Source organism: Aethalodelphis obliquidens, unplaced genomic scaffold, assembly GCF_003676395.1.
Source record: "Aethalodelphis obliquidens isolate GAN/ISIS:26980383/991018 unplaced genomic scaffold, ASM367639v1 scaffold3, whole genome shotgun sequence".
NCBI lineage: Eukaryota > Metazoa > Chordata > Mammalia > Artiodactyla > Delphinidae > Aethalodelphis > Aethalodelphis obliquidens.
In genome coordinates, this window is record NW_020837947.1 from 37,619,554 (window position 1) to 37,638,427 (window position 18,874).

At 35.1% G+C, this 18,874-nt stretch overlaps 1 protein-coding gene across 1 annotated transcript in view; it reads left to right on the top strand.

The window, feature by feature from the left end:
• The first annotated feature begins 366 nt into the window (after positions 1-366).
• LOC113605895 (triadin-like) overlaps positions 367-18,874 on the top strand; it is a 118,153-nt gene continuing 99,645 nt past the window's right edge. Inside the window, exon 1 of the mRNA XM_027079594.1 lies at positions 367-652. Within this exon, the coding sequence (XP_026935395.1) occupies positions 631-652 (22 nt within the window). The 5' untranslated portion in view covers positions 367-630. The remainder of the gene's footprint in view (positions 653-18,874) is intronic.

The following is an 18,874-nucleotide window of genomic DNA, read 5'->3' on the forward strand; positions in this document are numbered from 1 at the left end:
ATTTAGACCAATAGGGAATCAACTTGGAGAAAATGACAAGACTACCCTCCCCTTTGCCTTGGGTAGACATTACAGGATCCTCCCCACACCAAATAAGGGGATGAGGAATGTTCTGAGCTTTAAGGGCACTAAGAATAAATCTGAGCTATCACGGATAAGATTACTTTCAACTCTTTATTTCGTGTTTTCTGACATAGACCCCCAAATCTGTAATTATCTTAGGGAAACTGTAGGGGCTTAGACGGTACTTTCTGGTTCCTTTGCCTTTTCTTGGCCTATCTCTCTTTGGGGCTGGAGAGCTGGTGTGTGTGTGTTTCCCTTAGAGTGCCAAAAAAAAAAAAGTGCTAAGAGTCCTAGGGAGATGAAGCTATTTTTGTTCGAAGCTGATACTTCTGCCTGAGCCACAAGTGCTGCTTGGAAAGGGCTCAGGTTGTTTCCAGGGGGGGAGAACTCTGCAGAGAAGAGACAAAGTTCAACAGGACAACAAAGGAGCAGCAGAAACAGCCAGGAAAAGGAAGAGCCCTCACGCTTTCACACAGAGCCCCCTATCAGAGTTCTCCAAACCTAAATTATTCTGCAAAGGGCCACTTGACCGGAATTTTTGCCTGCCTTTTCCTTTCTCCAACCACCATGACTGAGATCACGGCTGAAGGTATTGCTAGCATTTTCCAATAGTATCAACTAGGAAAACAAAAAAGAAAAAGGTGGAAATTGACAGTCCCATTGATGGTCAATATGTCCTCTTAAAATGTTGCTTTTAGATAGTTATCTTGGTGGATGATTCTATATGGGATCAAAGAAATGGGTTTGGGAGCTGAGAGGCTGTCAGATGTGTGTGTTGGGGAGTGAAAAGAAGTTTCTCTGAAATTTTGCATGTGGAAACTGCTATTTGTGATGCCAAAGGCCCCACTAGTTAACAGTTGTCACCCATACCTCTATAAATAGCTATGGTCATGCAGTGTTAGGGCTGATATCTTACCTAGCAAAAATTACAAGGTTTGCACGTGAGGCTGGAGACCACGATGAACTTAAAATGTTGCATTTAATGTTGAAACTTAGAGAACTGATTTTGAGCATTTTGCTTTATGACATATCAAATTGGAGATCTTAAATTTGTTTTCCTTTCTAACTCGAGTATATAAATATGCACACACACACATATAAGATTTATATACCTAAAAATTGTGCATGTATGTTGGTGGGTATTCAGAGACAAGGTTTGGAATTGCACAAAATCACTTTAAATCAGTATGGTTTTAAAAATAGAGTAATTAAGCTTTTGATTCTGATTCTTTTCATGCACTCATGTCTTTTACCTCTACATGATGAATCTATATTAAATATTTTCTGTTTTCATGCTTATTCTGAAAAGCTGTATGCTTTTCTGTTTTAAAGCTTATTCTGAAAAGGTATGTACCACACCTTAAAACATTTTTATTATTCGACCATGATAGCAATCATTTTGCCCAAATATAATATATGCAAAATATATGTACATATATAATTATATATATATTTTTTGCTATCTTTAAGACAACTAAAGAGTTTTGAATACAGGCACAATCCATTTCTAGCTGGGGTAAAAATTTGGGAGGTGGATCTAAAATTTGCTTCTGACAGCTGTAAGCAAATCAGACAGGTGGTGCTCTCCACAGCTTCCAAGTCTAATGCTGAGCTGGTTTGTTTTTAATCAGACAACTGAAAAAAGAGAATGTGTGGTTTTGGCTCTTTGGGTAGACATTAGTATGGGCATATGGTCATTTCACAGTTTAAGATTTTCAGTCACTACTTACAAAGAGAATTGTCTTACTTGCATCTTCCACTAAGAAATTTAGTCTAGTACCCCCAAATTAATAGAAATAATTACTGAGAGATTTCTATGTATCAGGTATTTTGCTCAGGACTTTATGTGTGTGTACTTATTGAAACCTCACAGAATTCAATTAAGTTAGCATTATTATCTCCATTTTGCAAAAATAGAAACTGTAACTCTGTTATTTGGAGACTTGCTCAAAACCACAGCATTGCCAAGATTAGAAGCCAGCTCCCTTAAATCTAGTTTGTGTTTTTTCATTTCTCTAAGAGGATATCAGGTTTCCTCTTTACCAATTTTAGTTCAGAATTTGCTAACTAAATATAAATAGCATTTTTTCTTATTCCTTAGATATGCTGCATCATGTGACCTTTAGATGGTCTTAAAGACAGCTATCTATAAAAATGTCTCACTTAGCCCTGCACAAGTTATTAAGATACCTGTGAATATGTTCCCTGCCTCTGCATGGGGCGTGAACTGCCAGCTGATTCGGGTCACTTGGCCAAAACATTTTTCACTTGCCTGTGGGTTACGTTCTGTAGACCTTCGCACTTGATTCATAAATGTTTTTACAGGAAAATTCCAGATTATGGAATAGAACTTATGTTTCTGTCTTCTCCCCGTGGAGAGTTTAAAGGGTGCTTGGAAGACCTCTTGTTGTCACCTCTAAAAAAAAATCATTGAATTAGTAATGAATTAAAAATGTAAAAACGCCATCTAGTTCCTAGGTGATGGGCATTTCCTACTCCCTGGTCTTAATAGTTCATAGGATATATGTCATCTGAACATCGCATTAGTTATGTACTTTTTTCCTTTTCTGGAATGATTTATTAATCATATTTCTCAAATGATAATTAGACTGACAACTCAGATGAGCTTACCTTTTAAGGTTAGTACCACAGTCATTCTCTGTGTTCATCCAGAGTTTCCTGCATGCTGCTCTACTACACACCTTTCATTTTGTCTTCGTGACTCTTACTTTTTGTGCGCCAGCTACAATAGCCTTCTTTCAGTCTTTTATAAGAGGTGTACTTGTGTGCAGAGCCTTGGTACAAGTTGTTCCATCAACCTGGAATATTCTTTCCTCTCATCTGTTATATTTCTTTTGCTGCCCCATTATTGAAATGTAAGCACTGCATCAGTAGTCTTAGACATATACTGATGATTCTTCTCATCCATTGATCACAAAGCAAGCAGACACCTTGTAGTACTTAAGACAGAGCTGGAGTAGCCCCTTAGAAAGCTTAAGTCCACTGTCCTCAGCTCAATTTTTATAAAACTGAAGGTCATGGAGATTATACAACCCTCTCGTGGTCACTGATAATTGGGGGAGGTCTGAGGATAGAGTTCACGTTTCTTGTGGTGCTTACTCAACTATAATGCACGGCATATCTGTAAACCTTACTGAGTTCCTCACATAGATTTTCAGTGCATATTCCAAGCTGGCTTACTTCATCTGACAGAAGAAAGGAAGTAATGTTAGATATGGAATTGTGTTTCAGGTACAGAGCAACAGATGAACTAAAATTAGAACAAAGTTGAACGCCAAAGGACTTTAGGGAAACAATATCTTTGATTCTAGCTATGATAAATTAATAATTATAATGATAATGACCACTGATATTTATTCAGAAGACGTTATATGTCAAATGTAACATGACCATTTAATCCTCAGGACAGCAAAATGAGATAGATACTTTTATTATTGCTATTTATGGAATAGGAAGCTGAGGTTTAGAGAGGTTAGAAATTTGCCTGAATTCACACAGCTATTTATGGTGTAGCTAGGATTCACACTCAGATCTCTGACTCCAGAGGCATGTTAAATACTTCCTTTTGCTGCGTGAGACTAATAGTCAGCCTGGTGTTAATTCAGAGGTTGGGAGGGACCTGTACTAGACCCCTGTTCTGGTTTGGCCCCTGCTACATTGGGTAGGTTAGATCAGGCCCCAGACTGGATCTGACTCAAACAGTGCTAAGGTTTAGAGTTATAAATAGCCTTCTGCCTTCTTTCCAGAGGCCCAGTTATTCCTAGACAAATGCCATAGTTAGCTTCCCCTTCTGAGGTTCATATGAACTTTCGACTACCAATTTCATCATCTATTTGACAGAATACATCACTATGTAAAAATACTTTTTAAGTAATTTTGATGACAATAAAGTTTAGTTAATTCTTAATAGCTTTGTGAAAAACATGGAGACTTTTTAAAAAGTTGGTAAAATAGATAATGTTTTCAAATTGCCAATTAACTAACACACAGTCAAATTATGTTTTACAATAACATTCATATAATTGTGTTCTCTGGGTCCAACTACCTCCAGAATATAGGAAAATACAAATTTTTCTGCAATAGATTCAAGTTGGTAGAGAGCCTATATACAATTAAATTAGCATTTACTAGAATAGGTAGTTAAAGGAAATTCTTTTTTTTTCAAGTTAGAGAAGTGATGTCAAACTCTCAACTTCTAAGCTGTTATACAACCTCAGGGTTCAGAAGGGTTATTGTACTATGTAAGGAATTCTTTCCTATTAGTTTAACCACATTTTACTGCTTCTGTCACAAACATTTGACGTTCAAAATTTAGAGCAAAAATGGTCATTTAGTTTATGCACTGCTCTGCTTTGCGGAAGAATACCCATCGTTGCTCTCAAGAAAAAAAAAATTTTTAAATTCACAGCCAGAATGTTTAATAACTATGCACACAAGTTAGATAACCCAGAGCAACAGATGATGAAATTAAGACCAGGAGAAGATGCAACCTCCATATCTGTGTTTATCTTGCCAAAACCAGAAGTGGCTACTCTGGCCTAAGTGGAGATGACTTGGGGGTGGGGGAGGAGGAAGAGGATGAAGCACTAGATTCAAAGCTTAATCACTTCTGGGTTATGTTCTCCTGATCAAGAGAAGCAATGACCACATACGGAATATCATTTTTAGTCCCAGGAACACATTTTAAAATTGGCATTGACAAGCCAGTACATTCAGAAGAGGAGAACCATGATGGTAAGAGGCACAGTGAAATGAAAAGACTTGTGCTCAGGTCCTTTAAGATTGGATTTTCTCATTATGTAGCGATAGAGGGCAATGCAAAGACCCATGGGTAAAAGTCTGGAAGCCACAAAAAGGCAAAATGTTGGTGAAATATAAGGCAAAACATAACCAACCATTGCAGTGATATCTAGGGCTTCCCTGGTGGTGCAGTGGTTAAGAATCCTCTTGGCAATGCAGGGCACATGGGTTCGAGCCCTGGTCCGGGAAGATCCCACATGGCGCGGAGGAACTAAGCCCGCGTGCCACAGCTACTGAAGCCTGCACTCCACAGTTACTGAAGCCCGCGCGTCTTGAGTCCATGCTCCGCAATGAAGACTAGCCCCCTTTTGCCACCACTAGAGAAAGCCCACACACAGCAATGAAGACCCAACACAGCCAAAAATAAAATAAATAAATTTATTTTAAAAAAAAAAGAAATGATATCTAGAACTGACTCTTCTGACTCAAAACAAAACAGGGAAAAAAGCAAAAGAAAAATAGAAAAGAAAACCAATGAAAGAAAAATAACACCGCCTTGGATTTTCAAGCAATAGAAGGATGAGGACTGTGTTACAAATTACACCATATTATGCAGTCAGCAAAATCCAGGCTATGGTAACCTCTACAGCACTAACAACCCAGTTCCTTCAAATAAGTTACTAGGAACATAAGGAGATGCCAAGGAATCCTGTGGATGAAAAGAAACGTAAGAACAGAGCAACCCATTACAAGGTATAGAATTGTTAGATCATGATTCAAACAAACTTTAAAAAATCTATGAAAACGGGGCTTCCCTGGTGGCGCAGTGGTTGAGAGTCCACCTGCCGATGCAGGGGACACCGGTTCGTGCCCCGGTCCAGGAAGATCCCACATGCTGCAGAGCAGCTGGGCCGGTGAGCCATGGCTGCTGAGCCTGCACGTCCGGAGCCTGTGCTCCACAACAGGAGAGGCCACAACAGTGAGAGTCCTGCGTACCGCAAAAAACAAAAAAAATCTATGAAATAATTGGAAATTTAATAGACTCTGGATGTTAGATGATATTAATAAATTATCATATTTATGGTGGGATAATAATCTTGTGGTTATATTTTATTTTATTTTTTTAATAGTCAGAATGATTTATTATCTTTTTGAAAAATACCAACATGTTCCAAAATGAGCATATATGTTTCTAACAAGCAAACACATTTTCAGTTTATTCATATTTTGTCAAGATTTGACAAGACTTCTTATTTGGCAGAATAAGTTCAAATAATGTCAAAAGAAGGATTTTAGCCAGATTCTTATATTCTTTTTTTTTTTTGAATTTTTGAATTTTATTCTATTTATTTTTTTTATACAGCAGGTTCTTATTAGTTATCCATTTTATACATACTAGTGTATATATGTGGTTATATTTTAAAACTGCTTATTATTTGGACATACACGTACTCAAATATGGATGAGATGATATGCTTGAAATTTGCTTCTACAGAGTATGCCAGAGAATAAAGTAGATGAGGTGTGGGTGGGGTAGGATTGGCCAGGAATTGATTACATTGGGACTGATGATGGGTACATGCAGTTTCATTATAATTTTCTGTCTACTTCTGCAAATATTCAAGCTTCTCCATAATAATTAGAAAGGAAAAGAACAGAGCTGATGTAGTGAAGTAAATAACTTTAAGAAAAACAATTTTTGTAATGCATGTAAGGTCAGTGACTCTACTGGCCACCAAATTTATTCATAAGTGCAAATTACCCCCTAATTGAACAGTCTGTAGTTATTGAAATGGAAACCAAAAAATGCTCATATTAGACAGAGGGGTCCAGAAATCTACATTTCTAACAACAGACCAGGAAATAATGATTTTCAAATATGTTCATTATAATGTGGGAATCTGTTGCTTAGTTTCATAACATTTCTCAATATTATTAGTGACATTAATTAGAGAAATTAGTGAGCAACAGATCATTTTTGAGATGGTCCATGTGAAAACCTGAGGAAAAATTAAAAACCTAAGGAGTCAACATGATGCAAGAAAAATAATCCTAAAAATTGCTATGGTCAGGAACATCATGTTTATTAAGTGCCAACGTCTTGCAAAAATATGTCTTTTAAATATCACAGAAATTCTGAAAGGCTGAAAGGCAGATATTACATAAAACTGATCAGACCGACTCTAAACATCATCTTCTTTACTGGTCAAGTTGAATTTAGAAAAGAGAAGAAAGTGTGAAAAACAGTGACTTATATAGTTAATTAAAAATCAGAGAGAAAAAGTAGTGTGGAACTGAGGGAAGTCAGCATTAAAATAATTAAAGGCAGTGTGATAAAGTAGGAAGTGTGTGGAGTTTCAAGTCAGAAATCCTGTTTAAGCACTAGCTTCACTACTTAACCATAGGTGGTCTGGGGCGGGGGGACATACACTAGTTGGCTAACCTCGGTTAATAGTGAATAATATGACCAGAGGAAATTTTCCAACTTTTACACGGTCGTGCTAATTGGCAAATTATATATATATTTTTAGCTGTTCAAAGCATCCATGATGCAAAATAGGTAGTGAAAGTGGACAGAAAGTATATCTTTGTAGTGTTAGCTCTAGTTGGGTTTCATTATGAAGCTTTTCCGTTATAGCTTTTCCTTTCCTTCCTTTTGTTATTATTTGTAATATTGACTCTTTCACCCTCCCCCCAGCCCATCTCTAAGCACACAGTACCCATGGAAAATGTTCTGTTAGCTTAAATACTTCTTAATTTTTTTCCTATTTATTTTTGGTCATCACTGGGACTGTAATTTAAAAATCATTCTACTTTTACAATACAAAAATGAATTGAGGCTATTCCAGCTATTATTCTAAAGGCTTAGGAATCCTTAGAGAGTTAAAGCCTCCAATGCTGTTTGCATTTTTAATCAGTTAACAATGTTAAAGATGAGAGAAACCTAAAATGGTACAACTAAGCAATTTTAAAATCATCTACATTGACCTTTGGGTTGAATATATCAGTTTGAAAGAAAATGCATAGATAGTTTAGATTTTCCAGCTAAGTTTTTGGTTTTATATTTACAGAGTTTAAAGCATTATTATTTTCTTTTCTTCCTTCAAATAAAAAGAAACGCTTTGGGGACATGCTTAATGTATTTTAAAAACGTATGTTATCTAAAGTAACACATTTAGAAAGAGCAAATTAGGGGGAAAACTTCATCTGGTGACTATGCATTAACATCATACAATAATTCCAAGTTTATGGAGTTTAGGTTCTATTCAACTTAAAAGTTCTAGGAAGATCCATCAAAGTTAAGTTTTTTGCTCTCCCCAGTTCCTATTTTCTCTGGATAATATGAATACCATGCATAATTTCTGATAGAAAGCACTTATTTGAATGTCACATAAAAATGTATTGCCCCAAGTGAGGGTTATGCAGAAATAGATGAACTTGCTCGTCCAAAATGATAGTATTTTCCATCTTCAAAGGAAGTTGAAAAGAATATCCTTGGCAAATGTGTAATGAATAAAGTCCTGCTTCTCTTTCTACAAGTTATGCTCTCTAAAGATCAAACATCTCCACATCTCCGTGCCCGAAGTCAAGCTGTCAAAGGCTCATGGAATTTACGATTTTGAGAGATCCTTTGGGATGTAAATGAGCTGTTTCCTCATAAACCACAGAGTCTGTCTCTCTTATAAAGTAGTTGAATGTTACATTTAAATATATATCGTTTAGATAGTTTCTAACTTAGTTTCTGTGACAGGGGCTGCGGCATGTGGTCTTTCCTTAAACAACTTAAAGATACAATCTTTTAACCTAGAAGAACAAAGATAATTATTGTTTGGCAACCTGCTTTGTACAGGGGAAACGTGGTTTGTTTTTCACACAGCATGAGGCTAGAACTCACTGCGATAGACCTGTTTTATCCTTGCTACTCATTTGTTGCATCATTTCCTCTCCGTGACACAGGTTACTGAAACGTTGAAAAAAATTAAAGAAAGAAAGAGCTCTTAATATTTAAAATTTTGTTTTAAAAATGTTCGAGGGCATTAGTGAGCTTGCGGATGTGAAAGAATCAGTTTCCGCTTATTTATACTACTTTCAAAATACATTTTTAGCAAGGTTTCCTTGGAAAATTTATTGTTGCCTTTTAAAATAAAATCATCATGTGATTAAGAGAATTTTCTGTTTGTGGTAGACATTTGATACAATGTCACAACAAAAATGGCAAATATTAAGTGACACTTTGACATTCAGCGCTAGAGCTATTATTTTTGTCTGTGGTTATTCTTATTTAACTTATGTATAATTGCCTGGGGGAAAAAGAGTGTACTATAAAATCTATAAGTTACCATAGGATGGTAAAACTCCATGCTTATGAATTTAAATCTGTAGAAGTATTAGGGGTTGCATTTAGAGAAAAGCAAACAAAGTACATCCATTTGAAATATAACAAAATTTTAGACTCCGTGGTATTAACTATCAACCCATAAGTAGATGTATAAAGCAGTAGGTCATATCGAAAGCTCAGTTGTAGTTGATATTTTAGCACATATTACATACCAGGCTGAATGCCAGACAATGGGGACATGAAGAAGAATAACACAAGGTCGCTGACTCTAATATGGTAGATTAAAAAACAAGCAGGAAAGAGAAAAACTAAGAGTAGACAGATTTAAAAACATATGACTTCAGTAAGGATTTATGAATGATGAGTGTTTAATTTGGTTTAACAAAGTCATGCTATTGTTCATATATCTTATGATCAGTGAGCACACATTGAAACTTGCTGAAAATAACTTTAGAATGATAGTGTCCTGTTCTTGACTCTGATCATTTACAGTGCACATGCCGTTGTTGGGAAGGTGAAATGGCTGGCCAAGAGGTAAGGAGATCAGGAGTAGGTTTGCTCAATGTAGAGGTGAAGAAAAAAAGAAATGGGTGGTAGTTGAGAATTAGTGGTTTGCGGGATGAAACCCTAGGGTGACCAAGGTGTGGAGTTACCTGGCTAAGAAATTTGGTAAAAATCCCCTGTTTTTGTTAAGGGACCCTATTGCTATAGTATTGAAAAAGTTGGATGTCTCACGTGCCTGATTTATTTTAAACTAGTTGTTTATTTTGATCCCTGTTTTTTTGGGTTTTTTCTCACCTATTTAAGTGGTCTCCCACTGTTTGTATTTCCATTGTTGCTTTTGATCCTCAAACACTCCACTTTGAGCTTAGTTTGTATTTATGGAGCCCTATTTCCAGTTCACGAAGAAATAATGAGATAATGCTAACTGTGAGACAGGTATTCACTAAATAAGTTTCTTCAGGGTAATAATGAGAAATCAGCTGTAAAGAATTAATTCTATGATCAGTGTTGTTCTAAGTACTATAAGAACTAGTGTTAATAGGCCGGTGGTCTTGTCAAGGTGTATTATAAGGCCAATGAATTAAACACTGAAGCGAGGCAAGAGGGTTTTAAAGATGCTAGGGAAAAGCTTTTTTCAAGGAAAGGATAAAGAGACATGATCCTTAGTCCGAGGTTCAGAAGCTGTGACCAGGAATTTTTAATCTAGATATAACTAGATTGAAGCAATAAGTTCACAGAACCCTTTAGAGACTTTGTTCATAGTGACTGGAAGAGTTGTATTAGAAATAATAATATAGTTTTGAAAGTTGCCAGATCATTTCGGCTATCTCTTGAATTAGGTAGACAGGTTTAACTATTAAGTTTCTGCCCAGTCTCTCTAGATTTGAAATGTCTTGCAGGTCTTGGCTAGAATGATTCTAGCATGGGTCCCTATCTTTGAGTGACACAGGCTGTCAGTACCCAGGTGTTTTGGAACAGGATATTTTATCTTTGTCCCATCACTCTGTTATTCAACTGTGGATGCAGAGGGGCAAAACTTCTGATATCTTGAAGGATGTTCATTCATTTAAGAAGTACTTACTTGTATATATTTGGGATATCTTTGTTAGGTCTGAGGGTGAAATGTGAAATATATATAAATCTAGTGCTCAAGGAAAGATGAAATAATTGTATAAGTAACTATATGATACAAGTTCGGAAGTTCTAAGTTGCCTAAAGGAAGTACAGATAAAATTATAAATATAAAAATTGTGAGATAGATTTTTTGGTTTCTTCTTCAAATTTAAAGTAGACAATATTTACATATATGAAACAGCTAGAGAATAAATTAATAGATAACAAATAAACAAATTAGGGTTATGAGATATGATTATCCAGGAAATCTGAGAAGCAAGAGAATAGATGGATTTGGTTGACCAGGGACTGTTAAAAAGAAGTAGAATTTAACTTAAAACTTGAAAGATCTTTCTAAATGAAAGGACAGGAACATAAAAGAAAAGCAAATAATGAAGTTTTTCACCAAAATCCCTAGATGCTAATAGCCCCAGTTTCATTTATTTAACAAACAATTATTTGATATATTTTCATTAAATAAACATCTTGCCCTCATGATCTATGCTGGGGAATCAAAGCTGGAGAAGACACACTCTACTGACATTTGGGGCAGGAAAAGCCTCTCCCAGACTGCAGGACAATTACCATACAGTAGCACCCCTCACCATAATGTTTTGTTTTGACTGAACAAACAATCCCAAACATTTTCCAACAGAGATGCTAAACCACACCCCAGTTAACAACAAACAAGAATCTAAGACAAAGGTGAGCAAAGGTGCTAATAGTTGTGAAGGAGCTAGCATCAGAGTACTCAATTATGAGAAATTCCTGGCTTAGTTATCTTCCAGTTTTATACAGAAGATTCTTTTTAGGTCAATATAAAGGATTTGCATTGCTAGGAATGTTTTCTTAATAGTCTTTAATCAGTTACCAACTAAGAGTTATTATATCAATATTAAAGATAGCCATCTTGTTCAATGATTAGAAAGTTATTTGGAATAGGATGAAATCCTTTCTGAAAAGGAATTATGTTTGGTTGCCTTGATTTGCTATTTGTAATTCTATAGTAGAAAGATAAAAACAGGATAATTTTAAGGAAGTGTGGGGCAAAGAGATTCACAAACTAAATGCAATAACACAATTTCCCCTTGAGAAAAATCAGTGAAAGGTGATGGCTTATTTTGTATGTCCTTGAGCTAATGAGTTGAGAAATGACAGCATAATTTGAGGAGAGGCACAGGTGGAAGCAGCTCTAATGGGTAAACTGAAAGTCAGTACTTTGCAAATTGCCTCATATAGTTTAACAGAAGCTAAATTATAAACTTGAGGGTGGATTGCATTGTTTTACCTGATAGTCACCCTACATCGTGGCATATTGAATTCTGAGTCTGCTTAGGGACCTCCGATGTGTTTTTAATCCTTTGCTACACTACCAAAAGGGCAAATGTGTCTTCTAATCATGTAGGAACTCACTTAAAATTATGTTGTTACGTAACACTGATCTAGAAGCCAAAATGCACAAGAGCACTATCTACAGGTGAATAAATAATTAGGTAACTGTGGCAATTTTTTTTAAACACCTTTATTAGAGTATAATTGCTTTACAATGGTGTGTTAGTTTCTGCTTTATAACAAAGTGAATCAGCTATACATATACATATATCCCCATATCTCCTCCCTCTTGCAACTCCCTCCCACCCTCCCTATCCCACCTCTCTAGGTGGTCACAAAGCACAGAGCTGATCTCCCTGTGCTATGCAGTTGTTTCCCACTAACTATCTATTTTACATTTGGTAGTGTATATTTGTCCATGCCACTCTCTCACTTCATCCCAGCTTCCCCTTCCCCCTCCCCGTGTCCTCAAGTCCATTCTCTACATCTGCGTCTTTATTCCTGTCCTGCCCCTACATTCTTCAGAACCATTTTTTTCCCTTTAGATTCCATATATATGTGTTGGCATACGGTATTCGTTTTTCTCTTTCTGACTTAATTTTTTGAAAAATATTGTTCCACTTGGTTTTCAAAAGACACGCCATCTCATCCATTCAGTGTGAAAAGAAATAACATGAGTCATCACAGTTTTTTAAATGTTTTTAATTTTTTCTTTAAAATTCTTTTGTAAAATATAGACATGGAAAGCTATAGACATAAAATATAGACATAAATCATATATGTTTATATAACATTTACTAAACATTAATGGAGTTGACATCAACAAAACCAACACCCATATCAGAAAACAATACTGCCATCACCTCTGAAGCATAGTCCAATCTGCCCACCAATAGACTGACTCTCACTGGCTTTGCTTCCCAGTCGAGACATCTATTTCTCCAGCCCTTCTCCCATAAGGAAAAACTATTCTTACTCTTTTAATAAAAATCTTCTTGCTTTGCTTTATAGTTTTATAACCTCCACATCTATAAACAATGCAATTTACTTCTGCCATGTTTGTTCTTTGCATAAATGAAACCCCACAGCATGTGGTATTCTGTGTCTTGCTGCCTTAATTCAACACTGTTTGTATGACTCATCTGTTTTGTTGTATGTAGCTGTACTTTATGTTATTCTTGCTGCACAGTATTCCATTGTATGAATGTCATAATTTATTTATCCATTGGAATTTTTTAAATTTGGTGCTTTTATGAGCAATACTGCTATGATCATTTCTCTTTTTTTAGTTTTATTATGCTATGGCTCTACTGACAATGTATATTTATTTCATGGCACTATGCTCTGTGATGAAAAGGTGAATTAGGCATGAAGAAGATACCTTGTTCACTCAAATTGTGTAGCATGTGTATTATCATTTAGCTTATCAAATTCTATTATTATCTAATTGAAAAACATGGAGAAAGGATTACCTCAATGGGCATCTACTAGAAATGTCCCAGCTTGTTTTTCAGAAGAAATTGACCTAGTCCTATGAGATATATATGATGGGTATTTGGAGGAGCAGGGAGAGAATAAGTAGAATATAAGGACTTCTGAGAGATAAAGAAGTAATCCCCTAAAGATGATGTGGTACATATTTACAATGGAATACTACTCAACCATAAAAAAGAATGAAATAATTCCATCTGCAGCAACATGAATGCAACTAGAGATTATCATACAAAGTGAAGTAAGTCAGAAAGAGAAAGACAAATACCATATGATATCACTTATATGTGGAATCTAAAAGATGACACAAGTGAACCTATCTATGAAAGTAATAGAATCAGGGATGTAGAGAATAGACTGGTGGTTGCCAAGGGGGGGGGGGGTGGGAGAGGGTAGGAGTGGGAGTTTGGGATTAGCAAATGCAAGCTGGTATATATAGAACGGATAAACAACAAGGTCTTACTGTATAGAACAGGGAACTATTTTCAACATCCTGTGATAAGCTATAATGGAAAAGAATATGAAAAAGAATGTATATATATGTATAACTGAGTCACTTTGCTGTACAGCAGTAATTAACACAACATTGTAGTTCAACTATACTTCAATAAAAAATAAATTAAAATTTAAAAAAGAACTAATCCCCAGTTATCTGAGGCTGTATAAGCAGCAACTCAAGAATTATCATTTAGACCTGGCATAACCTGGCATAAAAAATATTCAAAAATATTTATTGAATATTATGTCTCCTCATTGCCAATCGTTGTGCTTGGAGCTGGGCTAGTAACAACAAAAAATAGTCCCTGTTTTCCCAGAGTTTATGCTGACGTAGAAAACTTATGTCTGATGACCAGAATACTCATCCTCACCAGGTTCTGCATGTTGATCTCCTTGCTGGCACGGGTGAGGATGATGAAATTCTTGCTGGTTGGGCTCCCTTTTTCTAGGATTCCTGGTACATTCCTATTCATGGACTCAAGCTTTAGTAAGTCTTTAATGACATTTATTCAGATATTGCTATTTTTCACATTCAGGCAAGACTTAAGTTTCCAGTTCTACTCTTCGTGCTTTTAGATCAGGACCTCCTGTCTTTAAAGGTAGTCTGCTTCAGAGATTTAATTTTATCCATTTCATGTTCATTTTGTCATCTGAAACTCTCAAAAATGCTTAAAAAGTGTACTGGTTGTGGCCAGGGAATTTAAGCAACTTTCAATGTTTAAGATCCCCACACAATACTTTGCTCTACTAAGCAGGCCTGAGCGACACTTTGTATTGAGAAATGCTCACAAAATGTCTACTGATAAAGAGTAGAGAGAATATTAGTTATGGTATGCAAAATAATGGCCCTCAAAGATATCCATGCCCTAATCCCCAGAACTTGTGAACATGTATTTAACGGGGCAAAAGGGAATTTGCAGGTGTGATTAAATTAGGGACCTGGAGATAAAGAGATTATCCTGTATTAGCTGGGCGGGTCTAATCTAATCATATGAGTCCTTGAAAGTGGAGAATCTTTCCTGGTTGTGGTCAGAGGCATATGTGATGTTAAGACTTGACCAGCCACTGTTGGCTTTCAAGATGGAGGAAGAGGCCATGAGCCAAGGAATGTGGTAGCCTGTAGAAGCCAGAGAGTGTAAGGAGATGAATTCTTCCTGAGAGCCTCCACAAAGGAGTGTAGCCCTGCAAACACCTGGACTTTAGCCCCTGGAGACTCATGATGGACTTCTGTGACACAAAACCCTAAGATAATAAAGTTGTGTTATTTTAAGCCACTGAGTTTATGGTCATTTATTATGGCAGCAGTAGAAACCTAATATACTGTGTTTATCTGATTACTGCAACTCTCTCTTATGCACTAAGAGACACATTTTCAGAAGGCTTATAAAAAACTGACATAGAATAACCGCAAATTTTTTCCACAAGAATTTTTTATAAAAGTCCCTTTTTAAATTAAAAAAATAGGTCTCCCTTTTGTATAAGAAACCTGAGGCTAAAAAGGAGCCCTCTTTCCAAGGTTACAGAACTCATTATTGGGACAATTAACAATTGTTAATGACTAACTGGCTTATTTCTGATAATGACTAACTGGCTTATTCTTTCTGTAGAAATGTATGCTGACTTTCCTTCCAATAAATGAAGTTTTCTAGTAAGTAATATTTTCCCTCTAATAATCAGCAAATATAGAGAGGCACTTCATTTTGGTTCATATTTTTCAGAAATGGATAATTGAAAATCTTAGGAAAGAGGGTTATAGTTTGTGCAATATTTATTTCTTCTTAAAATCTCTACAGTTAGTCTGCTTCCATTCAATTCTATGCCATTTATGAAACACAAAATATGGCTTTTTCTATAATCAGTAGCATTTGCATGTATGTATATTTAATTACCTATACACAATATATAAGACATATTGTCCACACTGCCTTGAAAATTATAAAGTAAACTTCTTTAAAAAGTTCTCTTGGTTCTTAAATCAGGACACTTTGCCCTTTTTTGGAATGGGTATTCTTCACCTTTCCAGGTTTGCACACACTAGGAAGCTACATTTTCCACTGGATAGAAAGCTGACACTGCTGCAGTAAAAAAAGAATCAGGTCAGAGATTAATTTCATGGAACCCACAGTCATGTCAGCTAAACATGATCTGTTTGAGGTAGGTGAAAGATGTGAGATTACTCCGCTTGCTGTCCAAACTAAAATAAACATGCCTTCCTTTTATATTCGGATTTTAAAACTTTCCTTCTTTCGTTTGAGACTTCTAATGTATCCTTGCATAAAGTTTCTGCAGATTTTAAACTACTGACACAATCTTTGTGCTGAAACATCTTCCAAATAAAACCCATTAAAGAAAAAAAGGCGATCACATGGTGGGATTCAAGCAGATATTAAAAATGATGCAATTAAAGTTCTTGAAGTTGTAAAAGTTAGAAAAATAAAACTTGGAACTAAGTAAACAAAAGTTAGATTTGCATGAAAACGAAGTTTTCCTTAGTTTGACCTGAATGTCCATTAAAGGGCAGAATGCTGGTGGTTGTATCCTTGTTGATAAATATTAAAGGACAAATTTTAGAAAGTAAAGAAAGCAACAGCAAAGCAAAATTGTGAGTTGTGAGAAACCATAAATACATAATATTTATACAGAATTTATACAGTATAAATTCATATGAATAAATACAAGTGTACATGTATTTATCTTATGATGCAGAGAATAAAATGTGAATTTAAAGTTTTAATTTTAATTAATATTGAGTTCCTAGTGTCTCATGAGACACTGTGCATGAAGCAGTAAGAAAGTATTTGGTAACTGTGTCATAAAAAATTATAATTTCATGATAGATGTTCTTTGATAAATGTATTTAAAACATTTATTTTAAATATAATAGTAGCTTAAGTTCAGAAGCAAGTCATAATATTTTTATTTTAGAATAATTTTGTAAATACACCTCATTTTTCTAAATTTTTCATTTATCTTTGAATTAATATTAAAAGGGTCAACTTGAGGTTATTTAAGAAAATATCTAGGTATTGTCCCATGGTAACATTCGTATGTTCTTTGAATGGTGGAGAGTTTGAAGTGATTTATACACACTTAAGCCAGTGCCTCCCAAACTTCAATGTGTGTATGAGTCATTTGAGGATCTTATTAAAAGGCTAATTCTGACTCAGTAGGGCTGGGGTGAGGCCTAAGAATATGCATTTCTAACATGCTCCAGATGATGAGGATGCTGCTTGTACATGGACCTCACTTTGCATAAGAAGATCTAGAGTATTTTAAGGGATGATTAGAGAAAAACTACGCTTTTGGTTTTAGCATCTAATTTTCAGCTGAAATGAATAAACCAATGGATATCCTGTGAGAGAAGACCAGAAGGAGGAAGAATTTTTTTAAATTTATTTTTTCTTTGACTCTTTAAAGAGTGCATATGAATCTTTATAAGAAGAAAGGTTCATAATGCTGGGTTACTTGTGTGCCGTGCAACTCATATTTATTATCTGTATATAGTGCCAAATAGTTTCAAACCTGACAAATCTTAAAAAGAATTGTTTCACCCTTTAATGACATTTCTATGTTGTTAATGATGATTTAGATTTTACAAAGGGATACAAATTGCATGAACGTTTATTTAGATGCTTTTTAACACTTAAAAATTAATAATTATTACCAATTTATGTTTATTGAATATCACTGGGTGTTTGGCTTTAGGTTTCACACTTTTAAAAAGATTAGACATGTATCTCTTTATAATACACTGTAAGCTGTCTCTGTGCTTACCTTTTTTAAAAGAGTTTCAATCAAACTGAATAAATGAGGTTATTAAGCAGATAAAATAGTTGATTAATAATGTTGATGACATTAATTGATTAGTGTTGAAAGAGATTAAGTTTTCTCTTTAAGATGATAGGTTTTGAATTCCTTATAATAATTAGGAAACATAAAACTTGCAAATATATATTTAAATACATTTATTTAAATGAATGCTAGGAAATCTCTAAGTTTATTTCAATTGGAACTAAAAATGTTCCTGATATAAATGTAGATTGGGACTTTCTTCATGTAAATTCTGGCATCACTTGCCCATCCTCAAATCATGAGTCTTTTTTCTAGGACACATGTGTTGGCACCATATGAGCCTTAGATTTGTTCAGTGTCTGACATTTTCTAATACCTCCGTAAGTGAAGAATGATGCTGTTGCCTTTCATAGTTGTTTTAGGTCATTATTCACCAAATGTACCACTTTTCCTTGTTATTCAGTGCATCTAATTTTACCCTTATCCTGGATTCAGTTATTGATTTTATTTCTATGATGAGAAAGAAATACCATTATGATAAAATAGAATTGTAAGAAAGTAGAATTGAAACAGTTTTTAAGGTCATTTCAAGCAATTTCATGTTAAAATACAAGAGTTATTCTTGTTATAAAATTATGTGCCTGGAAACTACTTCAAGTCTTTCTCCTGTCCCTAAGCAGAAATATACTATAAGAAATGTCAAAGAAAATGAATATCTATCTTATAGTTAAATATTTTCATGCAAGGGTACTCAACATTTTCCTTAGCTATTTTTATAATAATACTTGTGTCAAGATGTCCTCACCTAAATCTCTCCTATTAAGATTTAACACAATTTCCTCTTCTATTTTTGAACTTGAAAATAGCAGGTCACCATTCTCTTTATAGTGACCCTTTGTCTTTTAGAACACTAATTTTACATTGTTCTCGGCTTTTTACTTAAGTTGGAAGAGCCAAGAAGAGAAAAAGATGTTTCTCCAT